The sequence below is a fragment of the Lagenorhynchus albirostris genome, chromosome 17 (genome assembly GCF_949774975.1).
Source record: "Lagenorhynchus albirostris chromosome 17, mLagAlb1.1, whole genome shotgun sequence".
In the NCBI taxonomy this organism is placed as follows: Eukaryota; Metazoa; Chordata; class Mammalia; order Artiodactyla; family Delphinidae; genus Lagenorhynchus; species Lagenorhynchus albirostris.
In genome coordinates, this window is record NC_083111.1 from 45,687,750 (window position 1) to 45,705,228 (window position 17,479).

The 17,479-nt window shown below is 40.5% G+C and overlaps 2 protein-coding genes across 3 annotated transcripts in view; one reads left to right on the forward strand and one right to left on the reverse strand.

Moving 5' to 3' along the window:
* VPS13B (vacuolar protein sorting 13 homolog B) overlaps nt 1-2,297 on the forward strand; it is a 793,535-nt gene extending 791,238 nt beyond the window's left edge. The window contains exon 62 of the mRNA XM_060128467.1: nt 1,548-2,297. Coding sequence (XP_059984450.1) covers nt 1,548-1,796 — 249 coding nt within the window. The 3' untranslated portion in view covers nt 1,797-2,297. The remainder of the gene's footprint in view (nt 1-1,547) is intronic.
* Nucleotides 2,298-3,854: 1,557 nt separating this feature from the next.
* LOC132508338 (cytochrome c oxidase subunit 6C) lies at nt 3,855-13,524 on the reverse strand. Of its 2 annotated transcripts, XR_009536542.1 has the most exons (5): nt 13,379-13,524; nt 12,171-12,305; nt 10,857-10,985; nt 4,967-5,003; nt 3,855-3,971 (listed from the first exon to the last, which is right to left on the reverse strand). XR_009536542.1 is itself a non-coding variant. In XM_060128468.1 (4 exons), exons 2-3 carry the CDS (start codon nt 12,282-12,284, stop codon nt 10,872-10,874), a joined length of 228 nt encoding a protein of 75 aa, XP_059984451.1. In that variant the 5' UTR covers nt 12,285-12,305; nt 13,379-13,523; the 3' UTR covers nt 3,855-3,971; nt 10,857-10,871. The 2 variants fall into 2 exon arrangements, 1 of the variants encoding a protein (XP_059984451.1); XM_060128468.1 differs by lacking the exon at nt 4,967-5,003 and having other exon boundaries at nt 13,379-13,523.
* Nucleotides 13,525-17,479: the final 3,955 nt, after the last annotated feature.

Here is a 17,479-nt window from a genome sequence, read left to right on the forward strand (position 1 = left end):
GCCATACCTAACCTAATCCACAGATATTAAGCTGGGCTGGGAAGCCTACCCATTATCTTCCAGTGAAAACTAAAGAATAGTATTTTAAAATCTTTACATGAAATGGCTTTTCTGGGATTTTTGCTCTAGATGCTAGGAAACACAGCTCCTTTGAATTTTGGAAGGAATTAATTTGTAGATGACATCATTCGGTATATTCAAATATGGCAGGATTTTTTTAAAAACCAGCATTTGCTTTTCTTAGTTAAATGCAGCCATTTTTAGGGTAATAATTGCTTAATATGCCTGGCACATTATTGAAATCCCTTATGAGAGGCTCACAATGAGTCAGAAGGTCAATTTATTCCTTGGCCATGTTCCTTTCACAACACGGGTTTTCCTGTGCTGCTGTTCAGGAGGAGCAATTAAGACTCTTGTGTATTCAGAGCTTTCCAGCTGAATCCTGACCCCATCAAATGATATCATCAGAGCTCTGGCTTTTGCCTGGTGGTGCACAGCTTTCATCTGTCAGTGAATCTTTGGGGGCCTTTCTTTCCCAAGCTTAAAAATATGAGACTGAACTCTAATGGATGCCCTACTTATTCCTTATTTCTCTGGCAGGCAGACCTCTCTCTTTACCATCCCACTGGCTTTCTGCAGCTTTTAAGACACCCTTGGCTGCATCGTCTCTGTGCCCTACACAGAAATATATAAATTCTTTACTACTATTTCAAAACCTAAAAAGCCCTCATTAAAATGTTTATAATTCTCCCAGAGTGGTCTTCCCAACATTTGGTAGGTAAAGACCACTGAAAGGTCGGTCAGTGGCTACCTGATCCCCACAGGTCAGTGGCTTATACTGGAGACTTCCCACTCCACTCGATTTACACAGTAGATAGCTACAGCATTTCAGGATGGGAGGAATTTATAGCTCCACTTGCCTTTGATGGGTACTTTCTCAGAGAATCTCTCTTAAGAACTTAGGTAGTATATCTCAGTTCTCCTATTTGAGTTCCACTGAAGATGAGCCAGACTTTTATGAACCATAAATGTACTTTGCATCCTCCCTCTTTTCCATAAAAATTTCCCCTTCCTCTGCCCAGTTTATTTTCTCTGGCTTTAAATCCTAGTATTTATAAAAGCAGAAAATGTTACAGTTCAAAAGGTATTTGTTTTTCTAATGCTCTGTCCAAAGCCACTGGGTTTGAAAGAGGTAAAGAGGTTCTGTCTGGAGAGGTTTGCGGAGACAAGCAAACAGAGCTTTTATCTCAGAGTTTAACGTTGATTAGATTCAAGCAGAGGAAAGACTTTTCTCCTTTGTTCCTGGACTAGGCTAGTAAAGAGCCAGTGACAGATGTTTTGAGAGTTAATGAGTAAAATATTCTGAAATCGTCAACTTCAAACAAACATGGGAGTTTTACACAACACCAAATGCTTATTCAGTGGCTTTATTAGATAACCTAAAAGGCACAACATCCAATGTCTCAAGGCAAGAGAAGGAATGATTTTGTTATGGAAGTCTCCTTATGAGTGTTTGGCAACTAAAAAAATCTTTTTTTGGAACCCAGGTGGATGGAGTTCGAGAGAGACTATCAGAGCAACAGTATAACAGACTTGTGGACTATATCACAAAGACATCTTGTCACCTGGCCCCCAGCTGCTCTTCCATGCAGACACTATGCCCTGTGGTGACTGTGGAACCTCTCCCTTCCACTGTGAAAACATACCATTATATGGTTGAGCCACACTTTGGCCAAGTCTTCATCAGTAAATTTACCATGGTGAAAAATAAAGCCCTGAGGAAAGGGTTCCCTTGAGTCCCCTCTGAGGTGTTGATTCCTGCTTGTGCAATTTATTTCTGAAAAAGAAACCTAATGAGCTCTAACAACATCTAATGTGGACAAAACCCACTGTTCTATAGTTGTTATAGTAATTCCCTAGCCTCTTCCAAAACTAATTCAGGTTCTTCCTTTTTCCCAAAACTAAGATACTTCAAAACTGAGTCATTGATTGATTAAAAAAACCTATTCTTTTCCCATTTGGGGACAATGAACAGAATCCTATTATTAATCTTATCACGTGCAGAAAATCCTTTTTGCTGTTTGCTAAAATTTCGACTATAATTAGGCTCTGTTAACTCTAACACAAAACATGGTCAGGCCTCGGAAACAACAGATTAAAACTTCATCCCCAGTTGCATCTGTTTTTAGGCTGAGACAACTGCCTAATACCCTCATCTGCAGAGGTTCAGATTCTTTGTATGAAATTAAATGCTTAGGAGCTTACTGTTTAACTTGTTAATAAATTTGTTACTTAAATGTGATGCTGTTACTTTAAGTGAATACATTCCTAAACCTTTATGGAAATTTACAAAACATTCTGATGACTGTCCAGGTACATTTTTGGAAAAAATGTTTTTCTAGTTTGTTTTACTAGGCAAGCTTAGAGAATCTTTTGTCTACTGATAAAAACAGACCCCAGGTGCTCAGGTGAGTTTCTTAAGCAAAACACTACTGGGGAACTCCCACTACTGGATATTCTTGTGGAAGGACTCACCCTGATGCACTGACTGACAGACTCAAGAACCCAAACATTAACCTGAATAATAGTTTATTTTGCTGACTTGGCTTGATCAAGCATAAAGATATCCCCAGTAACTGACACTCTTTTGTATTTAAAGATGGATTTGGCTTAAGATCCTGGGTCACCAGGTACCACCTTTAATATTCAGTAAAAATTTGATACTCCAATTAAAACACATTTTTACTCATTACATCCAAACTTGGGCCTACAACCTGATACCTACAATTGGGAGATGCTAAGAAAATTCAGTTTCAAATGCCCACTTTTAACTTTCTTTAAACTTAATAAGCCTCACATGTTATTGGGCATAAGGAGTCACTGCATACTTGTTTGCTGTTAATGGAAATTCAGGCTGAATATGGAAAACATGGTTCCATCATTTGCTGTAATCATACTCATTTAGGAAAGTTCTGTCAACCTCGAGTAACTATTTTTAAGATTGTAAATATGTATTAAGTCGTATGGTAATTTTGCATACTACTTTAAGAATTGTTATATGATATTGTTTAAAATAAAAGGAATCCTTGAATTACTGATAACACATAAATGTGGGTTCTTAAAATGCAGCTTTTCACTGATACTTGGGTTTATTACAGTTTACATCATTGGAACTCAGGAATTTTGCATGAGTTAAAAAGAAAATTTTTGTTAACATAATAAAAACTGGTGATTAAATTAGCTGTGGCTAAAATACACTTAATTCTTAAAGCTTTCTGTACTATCACTTTGATCACAACAAAACCACAATTATTAAAGGGGAGAAAGGTCCTAAGACCTCCCTGAGAAAATGTTATTACCACACTTTAAATTAGCAGACATTACTCAATTGCAATTCCAATTAAATAACACACCTTTTTCTAGACTAGATGTATATTCCATATTGTACAGTTAGGTCTTCAATAAAGTAATACTGAGTAAAAAACCTTAAATTTTAATTACCTACTATTACATCTGTCCAGTGGTTGGATCCAGTAGGGCAATTCAGTGACAATGAAGTCCAAAGACGTTTTATTGGAAAGGCAAGTCTCTGTTCCTTTTAAGAGCCCACAGTATAGTAGTCATGTAGGCTCATGCAGACCCCTTAAACCCATGGCCCAGGCAGTTACCTCAGTGAAATGGACAAAATGTGAGGAATCAAAAATGTCCTAAAACAATGAAAATTTTAAAAAATATTGAAATCAGGTTATCGTCGTAAGATTCATAAAGTTAAAAATCCCTGACCAATTCTAATGCAAGTACCCTGAACTGTAAGTATCAGCAAGAGTAACTGCACAAAAATTTAGTGTCCACAGTATTTGTTAATCGTTTATTTATCATGAGAAACTATTCCTTAGCCCAGATATTAGTAGTTCATAGTGCAGGAACACAGGTAAGTGACACACTTCCATGGAACTCAACCCAAAGAAATTCTGTGGAGAAAAACAGAGTGGCCAAGTTAATGACAATCGTTCTCTTAATAGCTCACCACCCTGGAGAACCCCTGAGGTCTACTGCTACCAGTGGAAGCCACACTTTGATCACTCACCCTTAGCCCAGCAGCAGCCCTGTTCAGGCTGCCTGGGCTCCAGGTCCATTCTCCCCCATGCTCCCTAACCTCCCTGACCAGCCTCTTTTCCATTTGGGACATTCACACCTTACTGTGGGGTTTTTGCTTTTATTTACCAAATTCTGCTTTTTTTCTTCAAGTCCACCCCACTCTGTTCCCTTCTCATACCTGTACTGTTCTTAAAAACCAGTAGCCCATCTGTCCTAAACATTTCTATTCCTATCTCCAAATCTGTTCCTTTTTCTTGTTGTTTTTTAAACAATCAACTTCTTGTAAGTAAAAGGTAAAAAAAAATATTTTAAAAAATCAGCCTGTTAACATCTGATTATGAAATGCATACCCACTGTGGAAGTTTTGAAAATCTCAAAGGTACAAGAAAACAGCAATGTTAAGATTCCACACACAACCACTAATATTTTCTTGATCTTTTTACCTTCAGCCTTTTTTTCTGTGCACTCTTTAACATAGATCACCCTTTACAAAATACATTCTTAGTTTTCTATTCTACTAATTTCTGTTACTTTGTGATTACCAACTCTAAGGGACATAATAGTCCATGATATGAATGTCATAAATTCCTTATCAATTTTCCAACCACTGGGAATAAAGTTGTTTTTCTACTATTATGTATTATATATATTAAACTGTGGCATGTATCTATCTGACTCAGATACCTCCTTAATATAAACTATAGAAATGGAATGTAATAGAATTGAATCTTATATTAAGCAAAAGTTATTCATAGTCAAAATTATCCTTAAATCTTTTAGAAAACTGATCTGAGTCCAGTACAGCAGGTCTCCCCCACACCCCAGATCTTGGGAAAGATCACACACACACACTCTCACACATACATACATATGGCAGTTGGAATGCTCCTTCAGGAACAGTCTGCCTGAAAAAAAAAATAGCACATTCACATTCCCCTTGTCACAGCAAACTCACACTGGGGTGGTAGACAGGATCTTTAACTCTACTTGAATTGTTCTACCTTACTATTTTGTTGAGCTTGAATGAAGTTAAATACATGAATTACAAGACTCCATAGTACAAACAGTTTCATCAGGTACTGGACACATGCTTTCAAGTCAATTTAACAGATGACCTTTCATCAGCACACAAGCCAGTCCTCTTCTAGACACAGAACCGTAATCACACTATCCATAAGGCAGTGGACCTTAACCACCCAAACCAGAATCTCTGGAAAGCCACCAAGTCACCTACGGACATCCAAATAACAAACTATAAAAGGTGTCCAAAACTTGTTTTTTAAAGCACTTCTAAAAATGTGATTTTCCTGATGCAAATCTAGCAGTAATAGCACAACATGCAAAATGATTCTGAACATAAAATTAACTTCATGTCAGCAAGATGGTGCAATAACGAAGCTCCATACCCCTACTCCCTGAGAGAAAAAGCAAAGACACATGGACCAAAGTGTCTTTGTGAGAACTGCAGAAATCAATTAAGCTGCAACAACCAAGCAAACACCTAATATGAAAAAGCTGCACTCAAAATGGCAGGAAATGTCATGCGCTTTTTTCTCACCCTTGCCCCACCCCCTTCTCAATGCAGGAGTGTGGTCAGGAGGAAAGTGACCAATTCCTGACTCCTCCTTCAGGGCAGAAGGAAAAGAGAAGACCCTGCATGCAATGTTCTAGCTTATTTGAGGGCTTCCCAAGGGACTGCTTCTATCTTTATCTCAGAGCACTGATGAGAATGGTGACAGAGTTTAACTGACTTATGAGACACCACCAAAAAGACCAACCTATGTACTCTGGAAGTGCGAGAAGGGGCAGAGAGTTTATTTGAAGAAATAATGGCCAAAACCTTCCCAAATTTGAGGAGAGAAATGGATATATAAATACAAGATGTTACTGGAAGTCAGATGAACCCAAAGAGACCCAACACCAAGACACAGTGTAATCCAACTGTCAAAAACCAAAGACAATGGATCTTGGAAGCACCAAGAAAAAAATGATTCATTGCCTACGAGGGAGCCTCTGTAAGATTATCAGTGGATTTCTCAGGAGAAACCTTGCAGGTCACAAGGATTTCAGATGGTAAATACAAAGTGCCCCCCCACACACACACACACAAATTACCAACCAAGAATACTATAACCAGCAAAAATGTCCTTCAAAAATCAGGAAGAAAATTAAGACATTCCTAGATTTTAAAAAAACCTAAAAGATAAGGAGTTCATTACTACTAGATCTGCAATGAGAGTTCTTCAAGTTGCAACAAAATTACACTAGACAGGGACTTCCCTGGTGGCGCAGTGGTTAAGAATCCGCCTGCCAATGCAGGCGACACGAGTTGGATCCCTGGTCCGGGAAAATCCCACATGCTGCGGACCAACTAAGCCCGTGCACCACAACTACTGAGCCTGCGCTCTAGAGCCCGCAAGCCACAACTACTGAATCCCGTGCACCTACAGCTCATGCTCCGCAACAAGAGAAGCCACTGCAGTGAGAAGCCCGAGCACCGCAACACGAAGAGTAGCCCCCCTCACCGCCACTAGAGAAAGCACATGCGCAGCAACAAAGACCCAACACAGCCAAAAATAAATAATAAATAAATTACACTAGGCAGTAACTCAAAAGCCATGTGGAAATATAAAGTTCACTGGCGAAGGCAAATATATGAATAAATATAAAAGCCAGTGTTGTAACTGTTTCATATCCCCACTTTTAATTTTGTAGGATTTAAAGACAAAAGCTCTAAAAAAAAGAAATCTATGTTAATGGGTACACAATATCTAAAAATACAATTTGTGGCATTAGTAACAAAGTAGGGGAGCAGAGTTGTAAAAGAGAATTTTTGTATGTGATTGAAATAAGTTGTTACCACTTCAAAATAGATTATAACAATAGGTTGGTTTAAACTCCCCAAAAGTCATAGATCTGAGGAATGGATACAAAACAAGGTCCAACTATGAGCTGTCTACAGGAGATTCACTTTAGATCCAAGGACACACATAGTTTAAAAGCTAAGGATGGAAAATGATTCCATACAAACAGCAATCAAGAGAGCACGAGTGGCTATACCATTAGCAGACAAAACAGACTTTAAGTCAAAAAATGTTACAAAGACAAAGGACATTATATAATGATTCACCAAGAAGACAGATTATAAATATCAATATATATGCACCAAACATCAGAGCTTTGAAATATATGAAGCAAATATGAAGCAAATGCTAACAGAATTGAAGGGAGAAATAGACAGATCTACAGTAATAGTGGGTGACTTAAAATACTTTCAATAATGGCTATAAGAACCAGACAGAAGATCATTAAGAAAATAAGTGGACTTGAACACTACAGACCAATCAGATATAAGAGACAAATACAGAACATTCTACCTAACATGAGAATACACATTTTTTTTCTCAAGTGCATATGGATTAATTTCCATGTTAGGCCATAAAACCAGACAACAGATTTTAAAATACTGAAGTCACATAAAGTATCTTTTCTGGTCACGAAAGATGAAACTAGAAATTTATACCAGAAGGAAAACAGAAAAATCCGCAAATATGTTGAAATTAAACATACCCTCCAACAACCAGTGGGTCAAAGTGGATATCAGAAAAGAAATTTAGGACCTCCCTGGTGGTGCAGTGGTTAAGAATCTACCTGCCAATGCAGGGGACACAGGTTTGACCCCTGGTCCAGGAAGATCCCACATGCTGTGGAGCAACTAAGCCCATGCACCACAACTACTGAGCCCGTGCTCTAGAGCCTGTGAGCCACAGCTACTGAGCCCATGTGCTCTAGGATCCACATGCCACAACTACTGAGCCCACGTGCTGCAACTACTGAAGCCCACGCACTTAGAGCCCGTGCTCTGCAACGAGAAGCCACCGCAATGAGAAGCCCGCGCACCGCAACAAAGAGTAGCCCCCACTCGCCACGAATAGAGAAAGCCCACGCGCAGCAAAAAAGACCCAATGCAGACAAAAAATAAAGAATAAAGAAATTTAAAAAGAAGATCAAGTCAACAAGCTAAGTTTACACCTTAAAAAGGTAGAAAAAGGGGCTTCCCTGGTGGCGCTGTGGTTGAGAGTCCGCCTGCCGATGCAGGGGACACAGGTTCGTGCCCTGGTCCAGGAAGATCCCACATGCCACGGAGCGGCTAGGCCCGTGAGCCGTGGCCGCTGAGCCTGCGCGCCTGGAGCCTGTGCTCCGCAAGGGGAGAGGCCGCAACAGTGAGAGGCCCGCATACCGCAAAAAAAAAAGGCAGAAAAATAAAAGCAAGCTAAACGAAAGCTAGCAGGAAATAAAGATTAAACAAAACAGGGAACAGAAAAACACTAGAGATACATCAACAAAATCAAAAGAGCTGGTTATTTGCAAAGATAACCAATATAACAAACCTTTAGTCAGACTAAGAAAAAAGAAGACTCAACTAAAAACAAATTAAAGAAGGGACATTATATCACCAAATTAGGTCACCCACATGAAATGGAATAATTCCTATAAACACACAACCTACAAGAAACAGATTAACAGACTTATAACTAAGTAAGGAGATTAAATCAGCAATCAATAACCTCCCAACAAAGAAAAGCCCAGGATCAGATGGCTTCACAGGAAAATTCTACCAAACATCTAAAGAGTTAACACCAATCCTCCTCAAGCTCTTCCAAAAAAACTGAAGGGGAGTGGGGGGTGGGGAACATTTCCAAATTCACTCTATGTATTTTTTGTTTTCTATATATTTATATTAAGACATCTTAAACATTTCTGTATGATGGAGAGACTGCCCCCCACCATGTTTTCCTGATCCTCTCACATGTCTCTTGTGGCCACATCTGACTCACTAACTCATTTAGGAATATAAAACATTCTATAAGACCAACATTACCCTGATATCAAAGTCAGACAAATATAACACAAGAAACTAGAGAGTAATATCCCAAATACAGATGCAAAAATCCTTCATAAAATACTAGCAAACAATTCAGCAGCTCATTAAAAGGATTACACACCATGACCAACGATGATTCAACATATGAAAATATACCACAGAGCCACATGATCTAAACTAATTCAGAAAACGCATCTGAAAATTTCAATACCTTTTCATGATTAAAAAAAATTCAAATAAAGAACAGAAAGAAACTACCTCAATAAAGGTGATACATGAGAAACCCACAGCTAATATACTCAATAGTGAAAAGCTTCTCCAGGGCTTCCCTGGTGGCGCAGTGGTTGAGAGTCTGCCTGACGATGCAGGGGACACGGGTTCGTGCCCCGGTCCGGGAACATCCCACATGCCGCGGAGCAGCTAGGCCCGTGAGCAATGGCCGCTGAGCCTGGCCTGCGTAATGCAAAAAAAAAAAAAAAGCTTCTCCAAGGTCAGAAAAAAAACCCAACAAGGATGCCCATTCTTACCCCTTCTCTTCAACATAGTACTGGAAGTCCTAGTCAGAGCAATTAGGGAAGAAAAAGAAATAAAAGACATCCAAATTGGAAAGGAAGAAGTAAAACTATCTCTGCAGATGACCTGATCTTATATGCAGAAATCCCAAAAAGATTTCACACACACACACAAAAAACTGTTAGAATAAATTTGGCAAAGCTGCAGGATACAAAATCAACGCACGAAATCAGCTGTGTTTCTAGATACTAACAATGAATAATCAGAAAAGCAAATTAAGGAAACAATCCCAATTACATTAGCATTAAAAAAAAAATACAATTCTTAGGAATACACTTCACCAAGGAGGCAAAAGACTTGTATACTGAAAGATACAAAACACTGCTGAAATTAAAGAAACAAATGGAAAGACATCCTGTGTTCATGTTCCCTTAACATCATATCCAAAAATTAACAGAATGGATCAAAGACCTAAAGGTAAGAGCTAATAAAACTATAAAACTTTCGCAGAAAATATAATACTTTACAACACTGGATTTGTCAATGATTTCTTAAACATGACACCAAAAGCACAGGCAACAAAAGAAAAACTACATAAATTAGACTCCATCAAAATTTCAAATGTCTGTGCATCAAAGGACACAACAGACTGAAAAGGCAATCCATAGAATGGGAGAAAATATCTAAATCATATCTGATAATGAGTTTTAAATAACTCCCACAACTCAACAAAAACAATCCAATTAAAAGTGGGCAAAGGACTTGAATAGACATTTCTCCAGAGAACATACACAAATGGCCAAAAAGCATGGGAAAAGATGCTCAACATCGTTAACCATTAGGGAAAAGCAAACGAAGACCAAAATAAAACAACACCTCACACCCATTTGGATGTCTATCAAAAAACCAGAAAACAAGTGTTCACAAGGATGTGGAGTAATTGGGACCCTTGTGAACAGAAGTTGGTGAAGTGAAAAATGGTGCAGCCACTATGTAAAATAGTATGGCGGTTCCTTAAAAAATTAAAAACAGAACTACCATATGATTTAGCAACTCCACTTCTGAGTATATACTCAAAAAAGTATTAAAGCAGGGTATCAGAGATATCTGCACACAAAGCAGTAGCATTATTCACAGTAGCCAAAAGCAATCCAAGTATCCATTAACATGATTAAACAAAATGTGGTATATAGATAAAATTGACTACTTAGATGAAAAGAGTTCTGAAGACTGGCTGTACAACAATATAAATGTACTTGACAATATTGAACTGTACACTTAAAAATAAAGACTGTATATTTTATATATATTGCCACAGTTAAAAAAGATTTTAAACAGTAATTTCAAATAACCATATTACCTTTATATTCCAAAATCACTTTGCACTCTGAAAGACACCAGCCTTCCTCATCTCCTCAAAATCTTTCATAGAATCATAATTTCTGTAGAAATCTGCATATGCCTTCTTTCTTGGTTCAGCCACAGCAAACTAAAAGGTAACATATCACATTTAGGACTTTTTTTTTTAATTATTAGAAACAGTATCTAAAGACAACATAAATCACCAAGTTTTTGTTCACCTTGAATCCTACTTATCTTGAATCGTATTATTAAGGCCCTTAAAGAGGTAATTAAGTTAAAATGAAGTCTTTAGTGTGGGTCCTAACCCAACATGACTAGCATCCTTAGAAGAGAAGAAAATTCAGACAGGAACAATGCTAACACACAGAGGACCATGTGATGAGAAGGAGAAGACAGGAATACAAAGCCAAGGAAAGAGGCCTCAGAAATCAACCCCACAGCCAACTTTTTTTTTGGCCGCGGCGCAGGGCATGCAGGATCTTATTTCCCCAACCAGGGATCGAACCAGTGCCTCCTGCAGTGGAAGCACGGATTCTCAACCACTGGACTGCTGGGGAAGTCCCCCACAGCTATCTTGATCTTGGATTTTCAGCCTTGAAAAAAAAAAAATCTCTATTGTGGAAGCCACCCAGTTTGTGGTATTTTGATATGGCAGCCCTAGCAAACCAAGACAGCTTCATTTAAAGATGGAGGACAAGCTACCTGGGGAATAAGGTACTTTCCTATCACACTGAGGTGGGTCAAGAAAGGGTAAGAGGAAAGGAGCACATTAAAGAGGGAATTTCTTTTAAAGACTCTAGGGACTTCCCTGGCGGTCCAGTGGTTAAGACTTCGCCTTCCAATGCAGGGGGTGCGGGTTCGATCCCTGGTTGGGGAGCTAAGATCCCACATGCCTCGTGGCCAAAAAACCAAAAACCAGGGAAGCGGGGGCTTCCCTGGTGGCGCAGTGGTTGGGAGTCCGCCTGCCGATGCAGGGGACACAAGTTCGTGCCCCGGTCTGGGAAGATCCCACATGCCGCAGAGCGGCTGGGCCCGTGAGCCATGGCCAATGAACCTGCGCGTCCGGAGCCTGTGCTCCGCAACGGGAGAGGCCACAAGAGTGAGAAGCCCGCGTACCATTAAAAAAAAAAAAAAAAAAAAAAACAGAAGCGGTATTGTAACACGCTGAATAAAGAATTTTAAAATGGCCCACGTCAAAAAAAATCTTTGAAAAACAAAAGACTCTATATGTTTCTATGAAAATAAAATACATTTTCAAATTTAAAACACATTTTTGGACCATGAGCACAAAGTAAAAATAAAACATACATACCTTATAGAAAGCTGCAACTCCCAGGGAGACAATGAATGCTCCAACAATATGAAATCGCAGACGCTTGCCCAGAAGGCCACGCATCTGAGGTTTTGTCAAAGAACTGGAAGCCATGGTAGTTTTTCTCCTTGACAGCTAAAATAATAAGAGACAACTCTTAGAACATAAAATACCTAAAGAACTCTTCTGCATAATGCATTTTAGTACTCAGAGAGGCACAGGCAGGACAGTGGACCGACTCCTCTCCCAAACCCTAAGGTCTTTACTGGCTTCGCGGTTTCATCTTCTCACACGGTGAACGACCACCCTAAATAAGCAAGATGATCGCAGCCCAACAGTAGTAACCAGGGAACAAGAACGACAAAAACCTCACCCAACTACAGGGAAGATTAGCAGCGGCTCTGGATGGGGAATCACAAGTGCAAACATTCCTAGCATTTACTCTACAAGCTTACTACCAATTCATTTCAGCCTGTGAGACAGCTGTTTTCCCATTTTATTGAGAAAACCGGGCTGCAGGAAGGTTACCGGACTATTTCAAGGTCACGCAATCAAAACTAACACTCGGGCGGGACCCCAGCACGTCCCGCAGGGCCCACTTTGTGACCCGGGCCTGAAGGCCGCCGCGCGCGGGCCGGCCTCCCGACCTTCGGCGAGCGCGGCCCGGGCAGGGTCGGAAAGGTCGTGGGCGCGCGCAGGGGGCTGCCGGGAGCCCACCCCTGCCCTCCTACCACAGGCCCGGTGACCCTCCTGCAGCTTCCCAACTCCAATCACAAACGCTACCACAAAGCTGACGCCCACTAAGAGCCGACGGTGCTCCAAGCCTCGGGAACGGATAAGGAAGAAACCACCTTCCCTTTTTGTAGGTAAAGACACTGGGACCAAACAGGTCAAAAGACGCAACCAAGGTCACACTAAACGCGGTAAAAAAGCAGCGGCCACCGGGCCCGGGCCGGCTGTCTCAAAAGCCCGGGGGTCCCTCGAGGCCCCCTCAGCAAACCCGGCCCCCGTGGGACCCGCGCCGCCGGCCCGCCTCCCCTAAAAGGCCGCAACGCGGGCCTGCTGGGGTCGACGAGGGCGAGAGGTCCGAGGTTTTCCGCCCCAGAGATGCAGAGTAACGATTTAGCTCCAAGGTAGACCGACAGCAGGCAGCGGGAGGCGGCAAGTACGGGAATCCGAACGAGGAACACAAAACGCCCAAGACTCACCTCTACAACGACGCCCTTGGAGAAATGGACGGCGTTCCAGCAGCGCGCAGGCGCATAAATAGAGGGAACGGAGCGAGGATCCGGCTACGGTGGCCCAAAGAGTACAAAAGGCCTCCAGCGCACGTCCCGCCGTTCAGAGCTGAAGATAACCTGCGCTTTTAGCCTCTTCTCTGTGTAACCTTGGATTCAGGGTTTGAACTTGTGAGTCAGTTTCCTTAGTCAAGTCGAGATATTGATCTTACTCATACACAGAGTTGATATGAACTTATTGGAGAATTCAAAGATTTTTAATATGTGAATTTTTTTTTTTAATGTACCCTACAGATACAGCACAAATCATCCTGGGCATGGATTGCTCCAACTATGTGCACAAACCAACATTTTCATTATGACTATCCTTATGCATGTAGCCACTTGTTTGGGTAAAGAGTGAATAAGACAGCCAAGTTCCAGGAACTCACAGCCCAGCAGATGAGACAGACATAAACTGAGTAACATCAATCCCAAGCAGTAGGCGCTACCGTAGACACGTGACCCTGGTGCTGCAGAAGCAATTACCTGCTTGGAAAAGCTGAGCAAGTTTGGATGGAAGTATTTGTGTGGACTTTTAGTAAAAGACAAGTGTTTTAAAGCAAGGCATGTGGAAGTTTATGGAAAGTAGTGTGTAAAGTAAGGCTCTTGTGCCTCAGGGTTGTCAGACTTGGTTTTTATTGAAATAACCTGGATTTGTACTGCATTATTCAACTCAGCAAGTACTGTGAAAGGTTCATAGGATACATGATATTGATTCAACATATATAGGTTGAGCAATTACTAGGTACCAGGCTCTGCTATTAGCAGGGAAGATCATCAAGGAGGTCACGGAGTCTTTGTCCTCATCTTGTTAACAGATGGCTCTGGGGAGTGAAACCTTTCAGCCACACAGAAATGGTGCTAATTGAAGGTCAAAGTGGACTTGTACCTCAACAACACTTTTTTTCAGACTTCTTATTGTTGTCGAAGACAAGTTCATGTGCCTGAGAAATGGTGAGACCAAACAAACTGAGATGTCAGAGTTTAGAGCAGAGAAAGGTTTATTGCAAGGGCCAACCAAGGAGAACAGGCAGCCCGTGCTCAAAAAAACCCGAATTCTTCAATGGTTTGGGAGGAAGAGTTTTTAAGGGCAAAATTTGGGGTGAGGGCTGCAGAGTATGTGACTTTCCTGTGATTGGCTGGTGGTGAAGAAACAAGGTGGTGTTCCGGGAATCTTATGCTCAGCCTGAAGTTACGTTCCTCCAGGAACTGAGTGGGGGCCTTAGTTCCTACCGAAGAACTCAAAGACATATTATATATCTGGGAGGTGAGTCTTAGAGAGTAAATACAGACCTCAAGTAACAGAACTAGAATTTAATATCCATTGAAACATAATCTTTTTCTTTCTAAAATTACCCTCACTTTTACCAAATATAGCCGAATTAAGACTAATTTGTTTACCAAATAAGTCTGGTTAATTGGTCACATAGGGTTTTTTACACTGGCTGTACTGGAACTTTTCATAAGGAGTCTCAGACAACTTTTTTTTTTTGAATTTTTGAATTTTATTTTATTGATTTTTTTATACAGCAAGTTCTTATTAATTATCTATTTTATACATATTAGTGTACATATGTCAATCCCAATCTCCCAGTTCATCACACCACCACCACCTGCCACACCACTTTCCCCCCTTGGTGTCCATATGTTTGTTCAGACAACTTTTAATAGGCCTCTCAAGGCCGGGAAAGTCATGCCAAGGACTTGCCATTAGATTCTGCCTGGGTGAACTTCTCTCCTCTAGAATTCCCCAAAATATCAAGATTCCTGTACCTGCCAGGAGGCAGCCTTTCTTGTTCACCTGATAAGTCTGTTCAGAACCTAAGAGTTTCCGATTTCTGGATGGATCAGGTAGAGAGAAAAAATTAACGTTTTAGTTCTACTTACAGAGGGGTAATTTACCAAATTGCGTTGTCATAATTAGCATGAGGGGAAGGGTTTCCTTATATCTGGAAAACACAGATCAAAACCAATAATATTCCAGGGCTTCCCTGGTGGCGCAGTGGTTGAGAGTCCGTCTGCCGATGCAGGGGACACGGGTTTGTGCCCCGGTCCGGGAAGATCCCACATGCCGCGGAGCGGCTGGGCCCGTGAGCCATGGCCGCTGAGCCTGCGCGTCCGGAGCCTGTGCTCCGCAACGGGAGAGGCCACAACAGTGAGAGGGCCGTGTACCGCAAAAATAATAATAATAATAAAAGAAATAAAAAACTGTTTGACTCAGGATCCAAATAAGGGCTACATGTTGCAACTGCTTGAAATGTCTTTTACTTCTATTTTAATTTATAGGTTTCCCCGTCTCTTTTTTTTAATTCTTGCAATTTATGTGATTTGTTTTGTTTTGTTTGTTTAGTGCAGTGGCTGTGTACCACTTAAAATCCTCTTGCAGTGAATTGTCCCATACCTGGGGGAACACTGACTCTCTGGTCAATAATTGTAATACACTAACGTTTTCAGCACATAGGAAACACTCATAAATATTTGTTGAGGGAGAGAAAGGAAGAGGAAGGAAGGTAGGGAGGGTTGGGAATAAGCCAGAGCTAGAGGCAATACTGGGCCCCCTCCCAGCCTAAGGGAGGCTTCATAAGGGACTCCTATGTTGGCTATCCCCACACAACTGACAATTTCCTTCCCAGATTAAGATTGTCAAGGCCTTCTTATAGCTTGCAGGTCAAGATCATGCTCCTAACATAGGGAAAGAGCAAGTTCTAGTCTGCTCCAGTCTACCTTTTCAGTTTCTTGCCCAGAGTCACCTAATAAGGAAACTAATCCATGCTCATGGTTATAAAGTTCTCTCTCTTGATAAGCCCCACTGACATCCTTCTTTCCAGAAGTAATTACTTTGACCATTTCTTTGGTTGATTAGCTTTACATTTACGAATCATAGCTATCATTATGCAATCATATGCTATCATGTGAAAGCACTAATACTATTCTATCATCATGCAATAATGTGCTATCATATTATAGGGAAGGAAAACTTTTCCTTTCTTCCCTTCTATTGGCTGGTCTAATAATTAAATTGACATAAGACAAATTAACAGGAGAAACACAAATTTAATTTCATATGTATAGGAGCTCATAAAAAATATGTGACTCAAAGAAATGACCAAAGCAGGCAGCTTTTATACCTTTTAGACAAAGACAATAAATTTGTGAAGAACTGACAAGACAAAGAAAATTGGACTTGAGGCAGTAAATTAGTGAAGTATCAATAATAAGATTTGTTTATACAGCCTTCTAGAGAGTTCTAAATCCTCTACCTCTAGTGATAAGGATGTCTCTCTAGCTCCTGCTACAGGGAGGGTGCCTTTCACATGGGAGACTTATTTCCTGCTTTCAGAGGGATAAAGAAAAGTCAGCATGTCCTTCTTGCCCAGCTGTTTCTTGAGTAACTTTAATTCAAAATAATCAATATGCCAAAGTGGTATATTTTGGGGTGGCATATTTGGCTCCCCTTCAGTATCATAGCATAACATGCTATCAAATAAATTTCTTGATCTATCAATATAAGACATTATCTATTAACTTCCTACTATGATAGATAAGCATTGAGCTCAGTTATATCTCCTTACTACCCCTCCTCTGCTTCTCCCAGTATCACCTTCTTAGTTACTCTACTGGTTACTAATAGATAAAAAATATATATGCCTCATTCCATGTGTTGAATGCTCTTGTCCCCTCTCCCCTTTTTTCATAATGTGTGTTTTAAGTTCCTCAAGCTGATTGTCCCCATCAGTGGTAACAATGATATTCTAAATGTTTGCCCTTAGTGAAAGAAATCTAAAAAGATAAGAAAAAGAAAAATTCTCATTCTTCCCAGAGGAGATATTAAGACTTTTTGAGACAAGGTATCTTATTTATTATGCCAGATAGGGCATGGTATGACCAGAACAAACAATCAGTAGACCTTGCCATGGCCCAGGGGCTCAATGTCAGCCAGTCCTGCCTCTTCCCTGGAGACTAGAGAAAAGCAGAAATCTTCTGCATCACAGAGCTCTTTCCTCAGAAGTGGTGACTTGATAACAGGCC

Excerpts from the sequence above, each read along its gene's own strand:
- LOC132508338 (XM_060128468.1), bottom strand. The coding sequence starts at position 12,284 with ATGGCTTCCAGTTCTTTGACAAAACCTCAGATGCGTGGCCTTCTGGGC. Across the intron at positions 10,986-12,170 it reads GAGTTGCAGCTTTCTATAAG|TTTGCTGTGGCTGAACCAAG; the intron begins GTATGTATGTTT and ends GTTACCTTTTAG.